Source organism: Brassica napus, chromosome A1 (assembly GCF_020379485.1).
Source record: "Brassica napus cultivar Da-Ae chromosome A1, Da-Ae, whole genome shotgun sequence".
Classification (NCBI taxonomy): Eukaryota; Viridiplantae; Streptophyta; class Magnoliopsida; order Brassicales; family Brassicaceae; genus Brassica; species Brassica napus.
In genome coordinates this window covers 502,087-516,569 of record NC_063434.1, presented here as the reverse complement: position 1 = coordinate 516,569, position 14,483 = coordinate 502,087, and the positions used below count along the sequence as shown (strand labels likewise).

The window sequence follows — 14,483 nt, the reverse complement described above, 5'->3', positions numbered from 1 at the left end:
CCGCGGGCGCCCTCTCCCCGCGGGCGCCCTCTCTCCGCGGACGCCCTCTCCCCGCGGGCGTCCGCGAGGACGCCCTCTCCCCGCGGACGCCCTCTCCCTGCGGACGTCTTCGTCCTCTCCCCGCAAGCGCCCTCGTCCTCTCTCCGCGGACACCCTCTCCCCGCCGGACGTCTTTGTAGAGTTTTCTTTTTCAATTGGATTAAAAATGGAAATTTAATATTTCTTTTAAAAATTACTTCAAATAAATTATTTCAAAAAAAAATTTGTTCAGAATTTTAGAAAAGAAAAATTACTATTACATAATACATAGAATTATTATCTTTTGTTTAGGATTAAAAAAAACAGAAAACAAAATTACTATCAATTAATTATCTCTAGTTATCATTAAATAATTATTTCCAGTTACTATTTAAGAATTTTTTTATCTTAAATTTTTAGATAGAAAAAAAAACTGAAAAGAGAGAGAAAAATTTAGTATTAGTAGATCCATTATAAAACTAGATGACGATATATGTAAAAACAAAAAAAAAATATAGTAACTCTAACGATCAATAAAAATTGACAGAAAACCTCTTTTGATGAGGTTTCATATTGTACAACTACCATTTAATTTCCATAATCAGTTATACAATACAAAATTTTCTCCAAAAAAGTGAATAAATAAAGAGAATTATGTAAAAGATTAATTAGAAACTAAGCGAAGATAAATGCGAAAAAAAAAGAAATATAATATCTCTAACTACAAGTAAAAATAAGCAAGACATCTAAACTTATATTCGATGACTTTTCACATTATACAACATCTTTCTTTTATCCAAAAGCAGTTTTATAATCATTAGGCTATATAGCTGGAAAATTGTTTACATCGAACCCCCCTCCCTCCCATCTCTCCTGCCGAGCCCCCCTCCCTCCCCTCTTCCGCCGCGCTCCCTCTCTCCCAGCCGAGCCCCCCTCCCGCCGCTCTCCCGTCCCTCTCCCGTCGTGCACCCTCTCCAGCTGGGCGTGCCATCTCTTCCCGCGTGTCGTGCCCTCAGGTCTCCTCCTCTCTCCCTCCCTCCTCACCCTCTTTCCTCCTCTCTCTCTCTCGCGTCCTCTCCCCCTCTCTCCCTCGCGCACGCTCCCCGAGCGCGCCCTCCCTGCGAGCAAGCGGGAGGCCGCTCGCGCCCTCTCCCCGCTCGGGTGGCACCGCGGAGAGGGCGGCCTCTCCCCGCCGCCCTCTCCCCCTCTCCCCGCCGCCCTCTCCCCGCGGGCGGCACTCTCTCCGCTCGGGCACGCTCGGACGGCCCCGACGGCCCCGACGGCCCGCTCGGACGGCGCCCTCTCCCCGCTCAGAAGGCGCGGCGCGGCGCCCTCAGAAGGAGAGAGTGCGGGCGCCCTCCCCCCCTCAGAAGGCGCGGCGCCCTCTTTCCGCTCAGAAGGCGCGGCGCCCTCTCTCCCCCGGGCGGCGTCCTCCCTCTGCCGCCCGCGCCTCCGCCCGCGCCTCTCCCCTCTCACGGCGCCCTCTCACGGCGCCCTCGCCCTCTCCCCGCGGACGGCGCCGCCGCTCGCCCTCTCCCCGCAGGCGTCCTCTCCCCGCGGACGCCCTCTACCCGCGGACGCCCTCTATCCGCGGACGCCCTCTACCCGCGGACGCCCTCTACCCGCGGGCACCCTCTACCCGCGGGCGCCCCTCTACCCGCGGGCGCCCCTCTCCCCGCGGGCGCTCTCTCCCCGCGGACGCCCACTCCCCGCGGGCGCCCTCTCCCCGCGGGCGCCCTCTCCCCGCGGGCGCCCTCTCCCCGCGGACGCCCTCTCCCCGCGGGCGCCCTCTCTCCGCGGACGCCCTCTCCCCGCGGACGCCCTTTCCCCGCGGGCCGCGGACGCCCTCTCCACGCGGGCGCCCTCTCCCCGCGGACGCCCTCTCCCCGCGGACGCCCTCCTCCCCGCGGACGCCCTCTCCCCGCGGACGCCCTCTCCCGCGGACGCCTCTCCCGCGGACGCCCTCTCCCCGCGGGCGCCCTCTCCCCGCGGGCGCCCTCTCTCCGCGGACGCCCTCTCCCCGCGGACGCCCTCTCCCCGCGGGTGTCCGCGAGGACGCCCTCTCCCCGCGGACGCCCTCTCCCTGCGGACGTCTTCGCCCTCTCCCCGCGGACGCCCTCTCCCTGCGGACGTCTTCGTCCTCTCCCCGCAAGCGCCCTCGTCCTCTCTCCGCGGACGCCCTCTCCCCGCGGACGCCCTCTCCCCGCGGACACCCCCGCCCCGCGGACGCCCTCTCCCCGCGGACGCCCTCTCCCCGCGGACGCCCTCTCCCCGCGGACGCCCTCTCCCCGCGGACGCCCTCGTCCTCTCCCCGCGGGCGCCCTCTCCCCGCGGACGCCCTCTCCCCGCGGACGCCCTCTCCCTGCGGGCGTCCTCGTCCTCTCCCCGTGGGCGCCCTCGTCCTCTCCCCGCGGACACCCTCCCCCCGCGGGCACCCTCCCCCCGCGGGCGCCCTCCCCCCGCGGGCGCCCTCCCCCCGCGGGCGCCCTCCCCCCCGCGGGCACCCTCCCCCCGCGGGCGCCCTCCCCCCGCGGGCGCCCTCCCCCCGCGGGCGCCCTCCCCCCACGCGCGCCCTCTCCCTGGGCACCCTCCTCTTCCCGCGCGCGCCCACCCTCTCTCTCTCTCTCTCCTGCCCTCCCCTCTCTCTCTCTCTCACTCTCTCCTGCCCTCCCCTCCTCTCTCTCTCTCTCTCCTGCCCTCCCCTCTCTCTCTCTCTCTCTCACTCTCTCTCTCTCACTCTCACTCTCTCTCACTCTCTCTCACTAACTCAGTCACTCTCTCTCTCTCTAATTAACTAACAAACTTACTACCGATGACAAAAAACAAACAAAATTCCTTCAAAAAAAAAATCATAACATGATGCCATTTGGTAGAAGCTTATCCCCCAACTCTTCATCGTTCCTAGTCGCCATTAAAAAGTGATGCCTGGAGATTATAGTCGACTTTTTGTGTCTTTTTGGCAGGAAGCTCTAACACCTGAATCACAAATTTAAAAAAAGTCAGACGATGATTTTCGCTATAGCTCTAAAACAAAATCAGATCTGGATCGAGAAAGAGACTTACTTCAGCAGCAGTGAGGTACTTGAGGAGGAGGACGGCGGCCATGTAAACTGGAGCTCCACCACCACCGAGTCAACGAGTGATTCTCCGGACCGGGAATTGGACAGAAACGGGATACAGAGAGAGTTTTAGTGGAAGGAGGTTGGAGATTTGTATTTTGACATTAGTGGTCTTCTTCGGACACATGGATAATGGTTGGGTTTGTTTGTCTGATTATAGTTGTGTTTCGATTTTGGCTGTGTTGTGTGTGTATATTTATAGAGCAGCACGTAACGGCTATATTATTATTTTTTGTGCAACCCGTAACGGCTATATTTTTATTTCTCAAAATGTTGGGAGTCGTAGCCAAAAACGCGTTATTTTTTAATCCAACTGTTAAATTTTGTTAATACAGCTTGCTTTGTCCCCTAACGAACACAAGGAGTTTAGGGTGTTTGGTTTTTGTCTTTGTTCGTTAGACTGAACGATGTGGAAACCCTCTGCTTCAAACCATTGTCAATGCAGCAGCTTCAATAATACTACAGACCATTCATCTCCTTTTCATTTTTTTTTTCTTTGTATGATCTATGGTACATTTGTTTGTGTTTGATAAATTACTCATCAATCAAAAAAAAGAAGAAGATTCAAATACTATATAAATAGCAGTACAAATACAAACAAGACCTATTTTGAGCCCTGATCAATCCCACCATAAAATCCTGTTTTAAAAAGTAAAAAAAAAAAACAAAAATTATAGAGGAAAAACCAAAGAAAGTCTTCTTCAATTTTCCTCTCACCTAATAAGTTTTTCTTCTTCATCACTAGAAGAACCAATAGAAAGATCACAAAGCAGAGGATGATGATGATGAATCTTATGTAACACCACCACATTTTTCTTTTTACCTCCTGCTATTAGCTACCTTGTTCTTGCTCATATCAGCAAGCTCCTCAACAAGCTTCTTCTCCTCTTTACTCAACCTCTTCGGAATCTCCACCTGCACTCTCACCAGCTGATCACCTCTCATCTTACTCTTGTTCAACACCGGCACTCCCTTCTTCGCCATCACCAGCGTCGTGCTCGGCTGCGTCCCCGCGGGTACTTTCAAATCCACCGTCCCATCAACCGTCGGAACCTTCAAAGTCGTCCCCAAGATCGCATCCACATACGATATCTTACACGTATACAATATATTAGTATCATCCCTCTTCAATATCGGATCAGGAATCACTTCAATAACAGCAAAAAGATCACCAGACGACCCTCCTCTCTTCCCTGCGTTCCCTTCTCCTCTCACTCTCAACCTGCTCCCTGAATCCACACCAGCTGGAACCTTGAGACTGATCCTTTTAGTCCTCCTCACGCGTCCGTCTCCCGAGCACGCGCCGCAGGGCTTTGAAACCTCTCCTGTGCCGTTGCAGGGAGAGCAAGTCATGACTTGCTGGAACACGCCGAGGGGTGTTCTTGTTGACGCTACGACTTGGCCTTGACCGCCGCATGTTTTGCATTTGGTCGGTTTGGTTCCTGCTTTGGCTCCTGAGCCGTTGCAGGTCCCGCAGCTCTCAAGCCGGGAGATCTCTATCTCTTTCTCGACGCCGAAGACGGCTTCTTTGAAGTCTAGGATTAGGGAGTAGTACTCGTCTTCGCCGTCGACGGCTCTGCTTCTTGAACCGCCTCTGCTGCCCATTCCGCCTCCCATCCCGCCCATTCCTTCGAAGAGAGATTCGAATAGATCAAAGGGGTTGCTGTAATCCTACAAAAGTTAAACAAAAGCAGCTTCTTTAGATCTTGTTGATTGAGATGTCTTAGAAGCAGAAGTGTATATGTATGTGTATGTATGTACCCCCATGCCTCCCATTCCGGCACCTTTAACTCCTGCCTCGCCGTATCTGTCGTATAGAGATCTTTTCTCATCGTCTGATAAGATCTGCAATCATAATGAAACATGTTTAAGGCTCTTTAAAGTAACAGCACAGTCATGAAAAAGAGATAAGAACATCAAAAGAAGAAGTATGGAACTCACCTCATATGCGTTACTTATTTCTTTGAATTTATCTTCTGCCCCAGCATCCCTGTAGTCATAAGTATAAACAGAACAATGATGAGTAATACGTTCAGAACTTATCTTCAGCTTCTTAGACAGTGCTGTCATATTTTTAAAGGTTGGTGGTTATATGATCGGTTCATGTAGGGAAACTAAACCAAAGAGTTACAGATATTGTAGTAAAGAAACACACTAAAGTTTCCACTTACTTGTTCACGTCTGGATGGTAACTCCTAGCGAGCTTCCGATAAGCTGAAAAAATAGGTGGAGAGGAGAAAACAATTATCCTTTGCTTGAATTTTGAAAAGGCACAACTCAAAAGCAGAACAAATGAAAGCTCAAATGGAATCGTTGATGAAAGCTACACATGGTTGTTGTAGTTAGTGAAAAAGAAATTGACATACCGCTTTTAATCTCAGCTTTGGTTGCAGTTTTGGAGACTCCAAGGACAGAATAGAAATCCTGGAAATTGAAAAACAATCAAATCTTTAGCCTAAAAACATCAAAATTACTTCATTCAGCTCATGATATAATAAAAAAAAGAAGGGAATTGTCATCATTAGCATAATCATTAAATATCTAAAGTGAGAGATGTTAACATACAGTATCGGCTCTAACGGTGAAGCGAGCTCCTCTACGAGAATGTGTATTACGGGACTGTCCCGTAACTAGTGACAAGAAGGGCAAGGAGCCATGTGAGAACATACTCGACTGTGAAGCTCCCAGACAATTTATTTGGCTGATGCAACTCCTAAAGGTTATCACAATTCAAACAAATCCATTATTAGCCGTCTTCAGATACATAAAACTCTACAAAGCAGTAAAACTACAAACTTTACAGCAATTATATACTCTGTGCAATGGTAAGAAGCAATCTCAACAAATTAAGGCTATGGTAAAAGTTAAAGACTCTTACTTGTCATGGTGAGATTCCAATCTGGTTGGATAGTAAGAAGCCTTGACAGCAACATGAGGACGACGAATCCCCCACTGAGCAACACATGATGAGCTTCCAAATTGTATAAGAGCCATATCACACTCCCCTGCAAACACAAACAAGTCTTTTCTAGATAAACCTAGCAACAAGTCCACTTTCTTTAACAACCAAACACACAAAAGATTCAAGCTTTTTCAAACACCTAATAAGATTTATGCAATTTCATTTCATGAGAATTTCACCCGATAACAGACTTCAGAAAAACTAAAAGAACTTCACTTTCACCATATTAACCATAGAAAAGGACAAAGCTTTATGAAGAAATACGATGGTAATTTAGCTCTTAACCACGAGCTGGGGGGTGCTCTACTGAGGATAAGAATAAATCAACCAAACAACATTTTCTGGATGATTCCAAGCGATGAAGAGAGAACAAACAGCCGCGGAGAATACAGAGGAAGGAGAAAGAAGCTGAATCTTACCGCTATCGAATGGGTGACGACGGGAGAAGAGAAGAGAAGCGAGAGAGAGAGTTGTGCGGTAGATAAGAAAAGCTCTCTCTCTACAAATGAAAGACTCCTCACACTCCAACCCTTTTTTCTTATTTCTTTTTAATTCAAAATTATTAAATTTTATTAACTGGAGAGGTAGGTCACCGGTTTGATTACATAACTATCAACTGAATCGGTTTAATCAAATTAAACAAAATTACTCATCACAACCCGAGTGAGACGGAACCTCACCGGCCGGTTTCAGATTGTGTTAAAACTCGAATTTGAATTAAACCGAGTGCGAACCGTGACTTGCTCTTCTAACCACTTTCAGATTGTGTTTAAAACCGAATTTCAATTAGACCGAGTGTGAACCGTGACTTCTAACCGGTTTTAGATTGTGTTAAAAACCGAATTTGAATTAAGCCAATAAACTCAGTCAAAACTGGTTAAATTCGATTTGAAACCAAATTTTAATGGCTAATAAATTCGATTTGATATTAAAATTTGGTTTCTCAAATTTAAATTTAAAAAATAAATAAAAATTGTAAATTTAAAAAAGATTTCATTAAAAACATTTTGTTTTTAACATTTATCTAGTTTTCATTATAATTTTATAAAACTTTTGAAAAGTTATCAATTTATTTTCATATAATTTTTTAGATTTTAATAATATGAAGTTTTATAAAAATAAATTATATACTTATATAAATAAATTTATTTATTTAAAATTAGATTAAAATTTAATGTCGGGTCAATGTCCGATTAAATGTGATAGATCCTGCAATTACAGGATGATTATTCGCATTTTGTTTTAAAAGATTCACTAATAGACTACACTATGTCCAGCTTTCTTCCCAACTCCACTTTCCTTCATCCTCTCTCTTGCCCTCTCCGCCTCTTCCCACTTACCTGCAGCGCTGTACATGTTCGCAAGCATTATATAATAACCATCGTTCCCCGGATCACTACCCACCGCTAGCTCCGCCATTCGTATCCCCATCTCATACTCCTCGTGAGTCATGCACGAGCTCAACAAAGTTCCCCATATAGCTCCATCTGGAGCGAACGGCATTGACATGACCGTGGCTTCAGCTTCCTCCAAATCACCAGACCGGGATAGAAGATCCACCAGACACGAGTAATGCTTCAAACTTGGTTTCACGTTGTACTGTTGCATCTTTAGGAAAAGTGTTTTGCCTTGTTCGACTAGACCCGCGTGCGTGCAAGCTGAGAGAAGTGCGAGAAACGTAGGCCCGGTTGGTTCAACATCATCAGACTCTTCCATCTGCTCAAAAAGCTCTATAGCCGATTCGACGTCTCCGTGCATTCCATAGCCTGAGATCATTACGTTCCAACAAACCGCATCCTTTTGATCTGCATTGTTGAACAGCTGTCGTGACTTTTCTAGCTGTCCGGATTTAGCGTACATGTCGATCAGAGCAGTTGTGAGAGAGAGACTCATCTCGTGCTCTGTCTCAGTGATGTACCGATGAATCTTCTCCCCTTTCTCCAGAGAACCAGTATTAGCACAAGCCATTAGCACAGTCACCAAAGTTATTGAGCTCGGTTTGAAATTCTCAGAGATCATTCTATCGAACAACGCAATGGCCTTGTCGGATCGCTCACAGTGAACATATGACGCAATCATTGAGTTCCAAGTGACAACGCTGCTCTTATCCGCTTCACTAAACATCCTCCAAGCGACAGTCAAATCTCCCATCTTTCCATACAAATCAATGAGGGAGTTCACCACTGAAGCGGCGAGATCAAAGCTAGTCTTGAGAGCATAGCAATGCAACGACTTCCCCAGTAGCACTGCTCCTACGTGTGAACACGAAGATATGACAGAGACCAAGCTACCAGAGTCAATCTCAACGCCAAGGTTCAGAATCTTTTTAAACAACTCGATGCACTTCACGTCACATTTCATTTTACCGTAGCCTTTAACCATCGTATTCCAAGCTTCTTTGTCTCCTTCCTCACGAATCCTACAGAAAAGCTTCTCAGCCACAGAGAGAAGCTCGAGTTTGCAGTACATGGACAGCAAGGCATTGCAAACTGTACCGTCTAAAGAAAAACAACGCCTTATTACAAACCCGTGGAAGGCTTTACCTTGAGCGACAAGCATCATCTTACCTAACTCATTAATCAAACAGCTAACGACAACTCCATCCGCCTGTATTCCCTTACTCTGCATCTCCCAAAACATACCGAAACTTCCCTCCATGTCCCCTGATCTCGCCAGCAAAGCTATAATCGATGTCCACGAAAACACATCTTCTTCATCATCGCCAAGCTCACGGAAAGCAAGATAAGCCTCAGCTGGATTCCCACATTTTGTATAAAACGAAAAAGTCGAAGAAGCTAAACCGGTTTTAACCGCAAAACCATGAAGACACCTTCCTTCTCTCAAAGCTCCCAAATTCACACAAGCTTGGAACCCACACTCCAACGTTCTCGCATTCAGCTTCTCACCATCATCTTCAGAACCAACGCTATGCATCTTCCGAAGATACTCAATACCTCTCTCGCTCTCACCATTCTGAACATGCCCGTTTATAACCGCGGTCCAAGCGAACACATCTCTCTCAGGCATTTCGTCGAACACATTACGCGCATCTTCTAAAAACCCACACTTTGAGTAAAAATAAACAAAGGAAGCTCCCACCGCGCAGTTCCGTTCGAAGCCTCCGTGTTTCAAAACCAATCCGTGAACTAAACACCCAATCTCGTGCCACGTGAGCTCCGCGCAAGCGGAGATAACCATCGGAGCGGTGAAATGATCAAGCGATTGGGAAGACAAGAGCATCGAGAAGAAGAAAGACAGCGCTTTTGGGTAATCTCCGTTGGAGCAATGCGCTTTGATGATGGAGTTCCATAGAAAGACATCTCTTTGACGAACCGAGTCGAAGACATTGGAAGATAGATTTGGTTTGCCGAAGGAAGCGTAGGATTGAATCAGCTTCGAAGCGACGAAGATGTTGTCTGAGTTTCCTCCTGTGATGATGAGAGCGTGGTGTTTGCGGAGAGATTCTAGAGTCGAGATTTGATCACTGAGAATCACTCTTATATGATGATCGATGTAGCTTGAAGAAGAGAGTGTTCGGACAGTGACAAGTCTGGGTTTGAAGAAGAGACAGGCTCGTTTCGGTATTAGCATCGCATGGGCCTTTATCGATTTGAATCTATGGTGACTTTAATTTATACTACCTCCGTTTTTTCTTAAATGATGTTTTGTAGATTTTACACCTATTTATAACAAATTAATTATTAAATGTATTATTTTTGTTTTATTATTTTTCATGAATTCAATAAATACAACTATTTTTGAATTTATAATTTATAATTTATCATTATAACTTAAAAGTAAATTTTTAAAAACATTTATTATTTTGAAATGGATGGAGTAAATCTCTCTACCTTTTAAAATAAATACAAATAATGTTTTCAATTTTTATGTGATACTACATGTTATATTTTTAATATATAATTAATTTAGTGGATGGAAAAGCAATTTATAACACACACACACACATAATTTGTTGCTAAAGAAATTGGTTCTTATTATTATAAAAAGAACCAAGAAATAGAAAAGAACAAAATTTTATTGAAATTAAAAGAAAAGAAAAGGACACACAATTCAAGTGTACCCAACCCAAAAGATACCAAAACCAAGCACAAGTTTGTTCATATATTAACCGATTATCTTCTGGTAACCGGAGAAACCGACCAAACTCTGTGGTTAATTACATAAGTACGTAGAAGTTATTTAATAAAATATATACGCCGTCGTTTTATTCTTACTTCACCGTCGGGTAAAGATGCTCTGGGAGTCTCAACTCACCGACCATAACCAATGGTTTAGCCAAAAACATATCATGGCTAGACTCCATCAGCTCAACGCGTGTCTCATTCTCCGGCAGCTTCCAAGTGAAACCTTGAAGAAGTCTCGCGAGCATCATCGTGGTCAACGCCGTACCTAAAGCCGGAGCAGCACAACCTCTTTTCCCGGTACTAAACGAGATAAACCGGAGATCGTTCTCCGTCAAAGTAACTTCCGAGCATTCGTTGAGATGTCTCTCCGGTTTAAAGCTCAAGGGGTCAGCCCAAACTTTTGGGTTACGGCCCAACCCATATCGACTGAGAAGGACTTGACTCCCTTTAGGGATGTGATATCCGGCGACGGTTGCGTCGGAAAGTGCCACGTGCGGGAGGTTAAAGGCCGCTACGGGATGGAGGCGGAAGGCTTCACGGAGGATAGCTTTGACGTAGTTTAGTTTTGGGATGTCGGATTCTTGGACAAGTCTTTCTTTTCCGACAACTCTGTCTATTTCTTCCATTGCTTTATGGAGTATCTCCGGTTTGTTCACCATCTCCGCCATGGCCCACTCGACAGCGTTTGATGGATTGTCTGGCGCCGCCATTACAAGTTCCTGTTTGATCATAAATACATTTAGACTTTTTAGTATATTTTCTTCATCATGTAATGTAACACATGAGTAGTAATATCTAGTGGTAGCTAGCATATATTCGTTTGTTTTAATTTTTTAACATTTTCAAATTAAAAAAATTATTGTGTTATATTTTTTATAAATAAATGTAACGTGATTATTACCTTAATGGTGGGTTTGATTTCATCGGCGGTAAGCAATGGGTTGCCTTGTTCATCCTTGATAGAAATAAAAATGTCTAGAAAATCCTCGATTTGAGTTCTCTTTCCTTCTCTCCACATCTTGATCCTTGCATCGACGATAGGATCGTGATACTTGTCCATAATAGCACTCGAATCCCTCATGATCTTCTCGTGGCCGTTAAGATCAAGTCCAGTGAGCATAGGTAGATAATCAGAGATACAAAAGGAGAAAGTAAACCCTAATGCTTCGAACATAGCTTCCATATGCTCGATATCCTCAGCGGTTGGTCCACCGTCAGGTGCGGTGTTTTCAGAGAACGTTCTTGTCCCGAACATAAGCTTCTTGATAGCATTTCCACAGTAATGCCTCGTGACAAACCGAAAATCGACTGAGCCAGAGTTCTTGACCAAGTTGTATACCCAAGCGGTTAAATGGTCGTTCTCTTCAGCTCTCTTCTGGTGAAGCCACCTGTGCCTCGCGGGACAAACGAGTTCAGTCATCACGACTTTCCTCATTTTCTTGAATTGTTCACCGAAGGGAGTGATCACGCATGTTTTGTATCCGTTAGAGAGGACATTCTGTGCGTAAGTCATGGGTCTCGAGGCGAAGAGAGCGTCTTGTTGCTTGAGTATCTCACGTGCTATCTTCGGGCATGTGACGGTGATCACGTGAGTGTTTCCTAGCCTCACGCAGGCTATCTCGGTGTTTAGCTGCTTCATGATGCTGTGGAGCCACCGGAAAACGGGACGGCTCTTTAGCATCGTTGGAACCATTCCGATGATCGGCCATCCGGTGGGACCCGGCGGGAGAGACAATTTCTTTTTATCCGTCGTGAAGACTTTCTTGAGAAGCATCACCAAGGTTATAGCCGCAAAGGCCTGGAGCGTTGTGAGGAGATACATGTTGCTGAACGGAGACGTTTGCGTTGTAGTGGAAGTGAGATCCGAAGAGTTTGAGGTAAAGGTGTTCATGTTTTCGAGTAGAGAGAGAGAGAGAGAGCAGAGAAGAAGAATCAAAGTATGTTGTGTGTTATTGTTTTCTCTGCATGGATTAGAGCCTCACCTTCCAATTTATATGGTTTTACTGGTCGTTGTGTTATGTGGAATGACTTTAATACCCTCATGTGTTGGAAAGAAAAAGGAAGGAGTGAGGAAAATGTTGGTAGCCGATGTGTGCGTAGCCAGCGTGGGTCGGGTCCATCTTGATTACTACCACCATTGTTGAAAACTTATACGATTCCAACGTTTCAAATTATCTATATTTTAATAGAATGTTTGGTAATAAATTTTTGGATGGGAATTTTAAATATTCTAACTGTTTTTATTGGTGACCTGCCAAAATTCCTCGTGTTATAAATGCACTTAAAAAATCAGCCGAACAACCAATACAGTTTTAGACAATTATTATTCCTCTATGATACTTATGATATATTTGAGGAATTCAGGATATATATATAACTTCTATAAACTTGCTTATAATTGATGTTATAAAGAAAAATATATGAATGAAAACATTTATACCTTGGCTGAAAAAATCGAACATAAAAAATCAGAGAACTATCCAAAAATAGTGTAGAAATTTCATCTGTGCATCCTTTATTTTACTTTAATTAAGTGTATATATATATCTAACATTTTGATTATGCTATGATAAGAGTTTTTATATCTAAGAGAATCAACCACTTTGACACTATATGTCTAATATATCATAGTGTTAGAATCATTTGAGATATATAATGTCTCCCATATAATAATGCATTATAATTAAAGCCATTTTCAAAAAAAAAATGCATTATAATTTTTAACCTCGCGAGTAATTTGTTGGACCAAAACCTATATATAAAACATAAGAATGCAGTCAATGCACAATATTATACGTTGATTACATGCACATAAACAGAATTTAACAGCTGTGACTACAAATTCTCTGAGTTTGTAGTTAATTAGTGTATCCTAGAAGCAGATGGTGTATTCATTTATCAATGCCTTTTGTTTCTTTTTGGTTCTACCAAACATGTGTCATTTTTTTCTGTTCATGTAGGCAACGACAAAAAGGGGTTTGATAATCTATATTTGAAATAGTGTAAATTTGATTTGTTTCCCCTTCTATAGATTGTGAATGAATAGTTATTTGCCAAGTATAATAAAAAGTCATTTTCTGTGGAGTTGTTTTAGGTAGAGTTCACCTGCCAAAAACCCTCGTGAAAATTGGAGTCAAATAATATGGGAAGATCCAAAGTTGCTTACTAACTTAGTCAATACTCATTTCGTAATTTGTATGGTCAACTCGTGTACCCAATATTTGATGAATAGAGAGTACAACTAGTAACTGACGTCACTTATTTTACACTTGAAATATCAGATATATTTTTTAATCCATCACCATACCTAATTTTTTTTTTTGCTAAAAGGTAAATATCATATAAATAAAAAAAGATTTACAAGAAATGTAGATCTAAGTTTTGTTACACCTTGACAAAAAAGTTAAAAAAACAAGGATGTAACAAAGTTGAATATGAGATAAAAACAAGGACCATACCTAATTAAAACGAGCGACTCTTGTGTGGGATCCGTTGTAAAATTATAAAATGTCCTCCAAAGCTCAATCACTGATTTCTACTAACAAAATTATTACTAGAAATTAATGTGGTTGAATTTGAAATGCTAATAGTATTTTAAAATGGTATAATTTATATATATATATATATATAATCTTCCATTTAAATATTTTATTGTCTTTGATGACGACGTATATAAATCGCATGATCGAAGTCGTTCAAAACTAACCGTCACTCTTTAGTCTTTTTTTTTTTCTTTTTATCTTATGATAAGATTGACCGCAACTTTTTGTCTTTCTCGTTACTTTAACAAATGAAATCATTTTGGCTATCCACGATATGTTATTGCGTGCATGAATCCAAGTGTATATTTGTAGAGAGATCGGACTCTCAAATAGACTTCAAAATCACAAGGTGGTATTGTGGTAATAAGATCGATCAGTTAATATAATATGTGATGGACCCTGTGCATGATGGAATAAATTATGTATTGTCATAATATTTTGAGGGCCTTTTTTTCTACAAAAATGGACCCTAAATATAAAAAAAATTTCTGTCAAAAAATATGGACCCTGTGCTTTTGCTCCTCTAGCACATGCCAAGAGCCGCCCCTGAGTTAGAGAATACTATTTTACTCATGACTATAATCAGTGCATGCATGAGTCACTCCAGGTAACCATGATTTAATGCGTGACCTAAATACTGACATGCATGTGTAGAGCGATAGATATCCAAATATCCAAATAATTAAAATAAATCGTA

The 14,483-nt window shown here is 43.6% G+C and overlaps 3 protein-coding genes across 4 annotated transcripts; all 3 read right to left on the bottom strand.

Annotated features, from left to right (window-relative positions):
- Positions 1-3,682: 3,682 nt before the first annotated feature.
- LOC111213622 (chaperone protein dnaJ A6, chloroplastic-like) lies at positions 3,683-6,687 on the bottom strand. Of its 2 annotated transcripts, none has more exons than XM_048777795.1 (8): positions 6,519-6,687; positions 6,016-6,142; positions 5,703-5,850; positions 5,504-5,561; positions 5,309-5,351; positions 5,079-5,127; positions 4,899-4,982; positions 3,683-4,808 (listed from the first exon to the last, which is right to left on the bottom strand). In XM_048777795.1, exons 2-8 carry the CDS (start codon positions 6,129-6,131, stop codon positions 3,957-3,959), a joined length of 1,350 nt encoding a protein of 449 aa, XP_048633752.1. In that variant the 5' UTR covers positions 6,132-6,142; positions 6,519-6,687; the 3' UTR covers positions 3,683-3,956. The 2 variants fall into 2 exon arrangements, with proteins under 2 accessions (XP_048633752.1, XP_048633753.1); XM_048777796.1 differs by having other exon boundaries at positions 5,703-5,847; positions 6,519-6,674.
- A 540-nt stretch (positions 6,688-7,227) lies between these two features.
- LOC125608039 (pentatricopeptide repeat-containing protein At4g39952, mitochondrial-like) lies at positions 7,228-9,920 on the bottom strand. Its single transcript, XM_048777784.1, has one exon. It carries the CDS (start codon positions 9,688-9,690, stop codon positions 7,354-7,356), a length of 2,337 nt encoding a protein of 778 aa, XP_048633741.1. The 5' UTR covers positions 9,691-9,920; the 3' UTR covers positions 7,228-7,353.
- Positions 9,921-10,117: 197 nt separating this feature from the next.
- Positions 10,118-12,289, bottom strand: LOC106439341 (cytochrome P450 79B1). The gene is made up of 2 exons (XM_013880761.3): positions 11,146-12,289; positions 10,118-10,963 (listed from the first exon to the last, which is right to left on the bottom strand). The coding sequence occupies exons 1-2, from the start codon at positions 12,133-12,135 to the stop codon at positions 10,331-10,333; spliced, it is 1,623 nt and encodes a 540-aa protein (XP_013736215.2). The 5' UTR covers positions 12,136-12,289; the 3' UTR covers positions 10,118-10,330.
- Between the last annotated feature and the right edge of the window lie 2,194 nt (positions 12,290-14,483).

Coding starts and splice junctions, on each gene's coding strand:
- LOC111213622 (XM_048777795.1), bottom strand. CDS start 6,131: ATGGCTCTTATACAATTTGGAAGCTCATCATGTGTTGCTCAGTGGGGG. Junction 4,983..5,078: donor AAATAAGTAACGCATATGAG/GTGAGTTCCATA, acceptor TTATGATTGCAG/ATCTTATCAGACGATGAGAA. Junction 4,809..4,898: donor CCGGAATGGGAGGCATGGGG/GTACATACATAC, acceptor TAACTTTTGTAG/GATTACAGCAACCCCTTTGA.
- LOC125608039 (XM_048777784.1), bottom strand. CDS start 9,690: ATGCTAATACCGAAACGAGCCTGTCTCTTCTTCAAACCCAGACTTGTC.
- LOC106439341 (XM_013880761.3), bottom strand. CDS start 12,135: ATGAACACCTTTACCTCAAACTCTTCGGATCTCACTTCCACTACAACG. Junction 10,964..11,145: donor AAATCAAACCCACCATTAAG/GTAATAATCACG, acceptor ATGATCAAACAG/GAACTTGTAATGGCGGCGCC.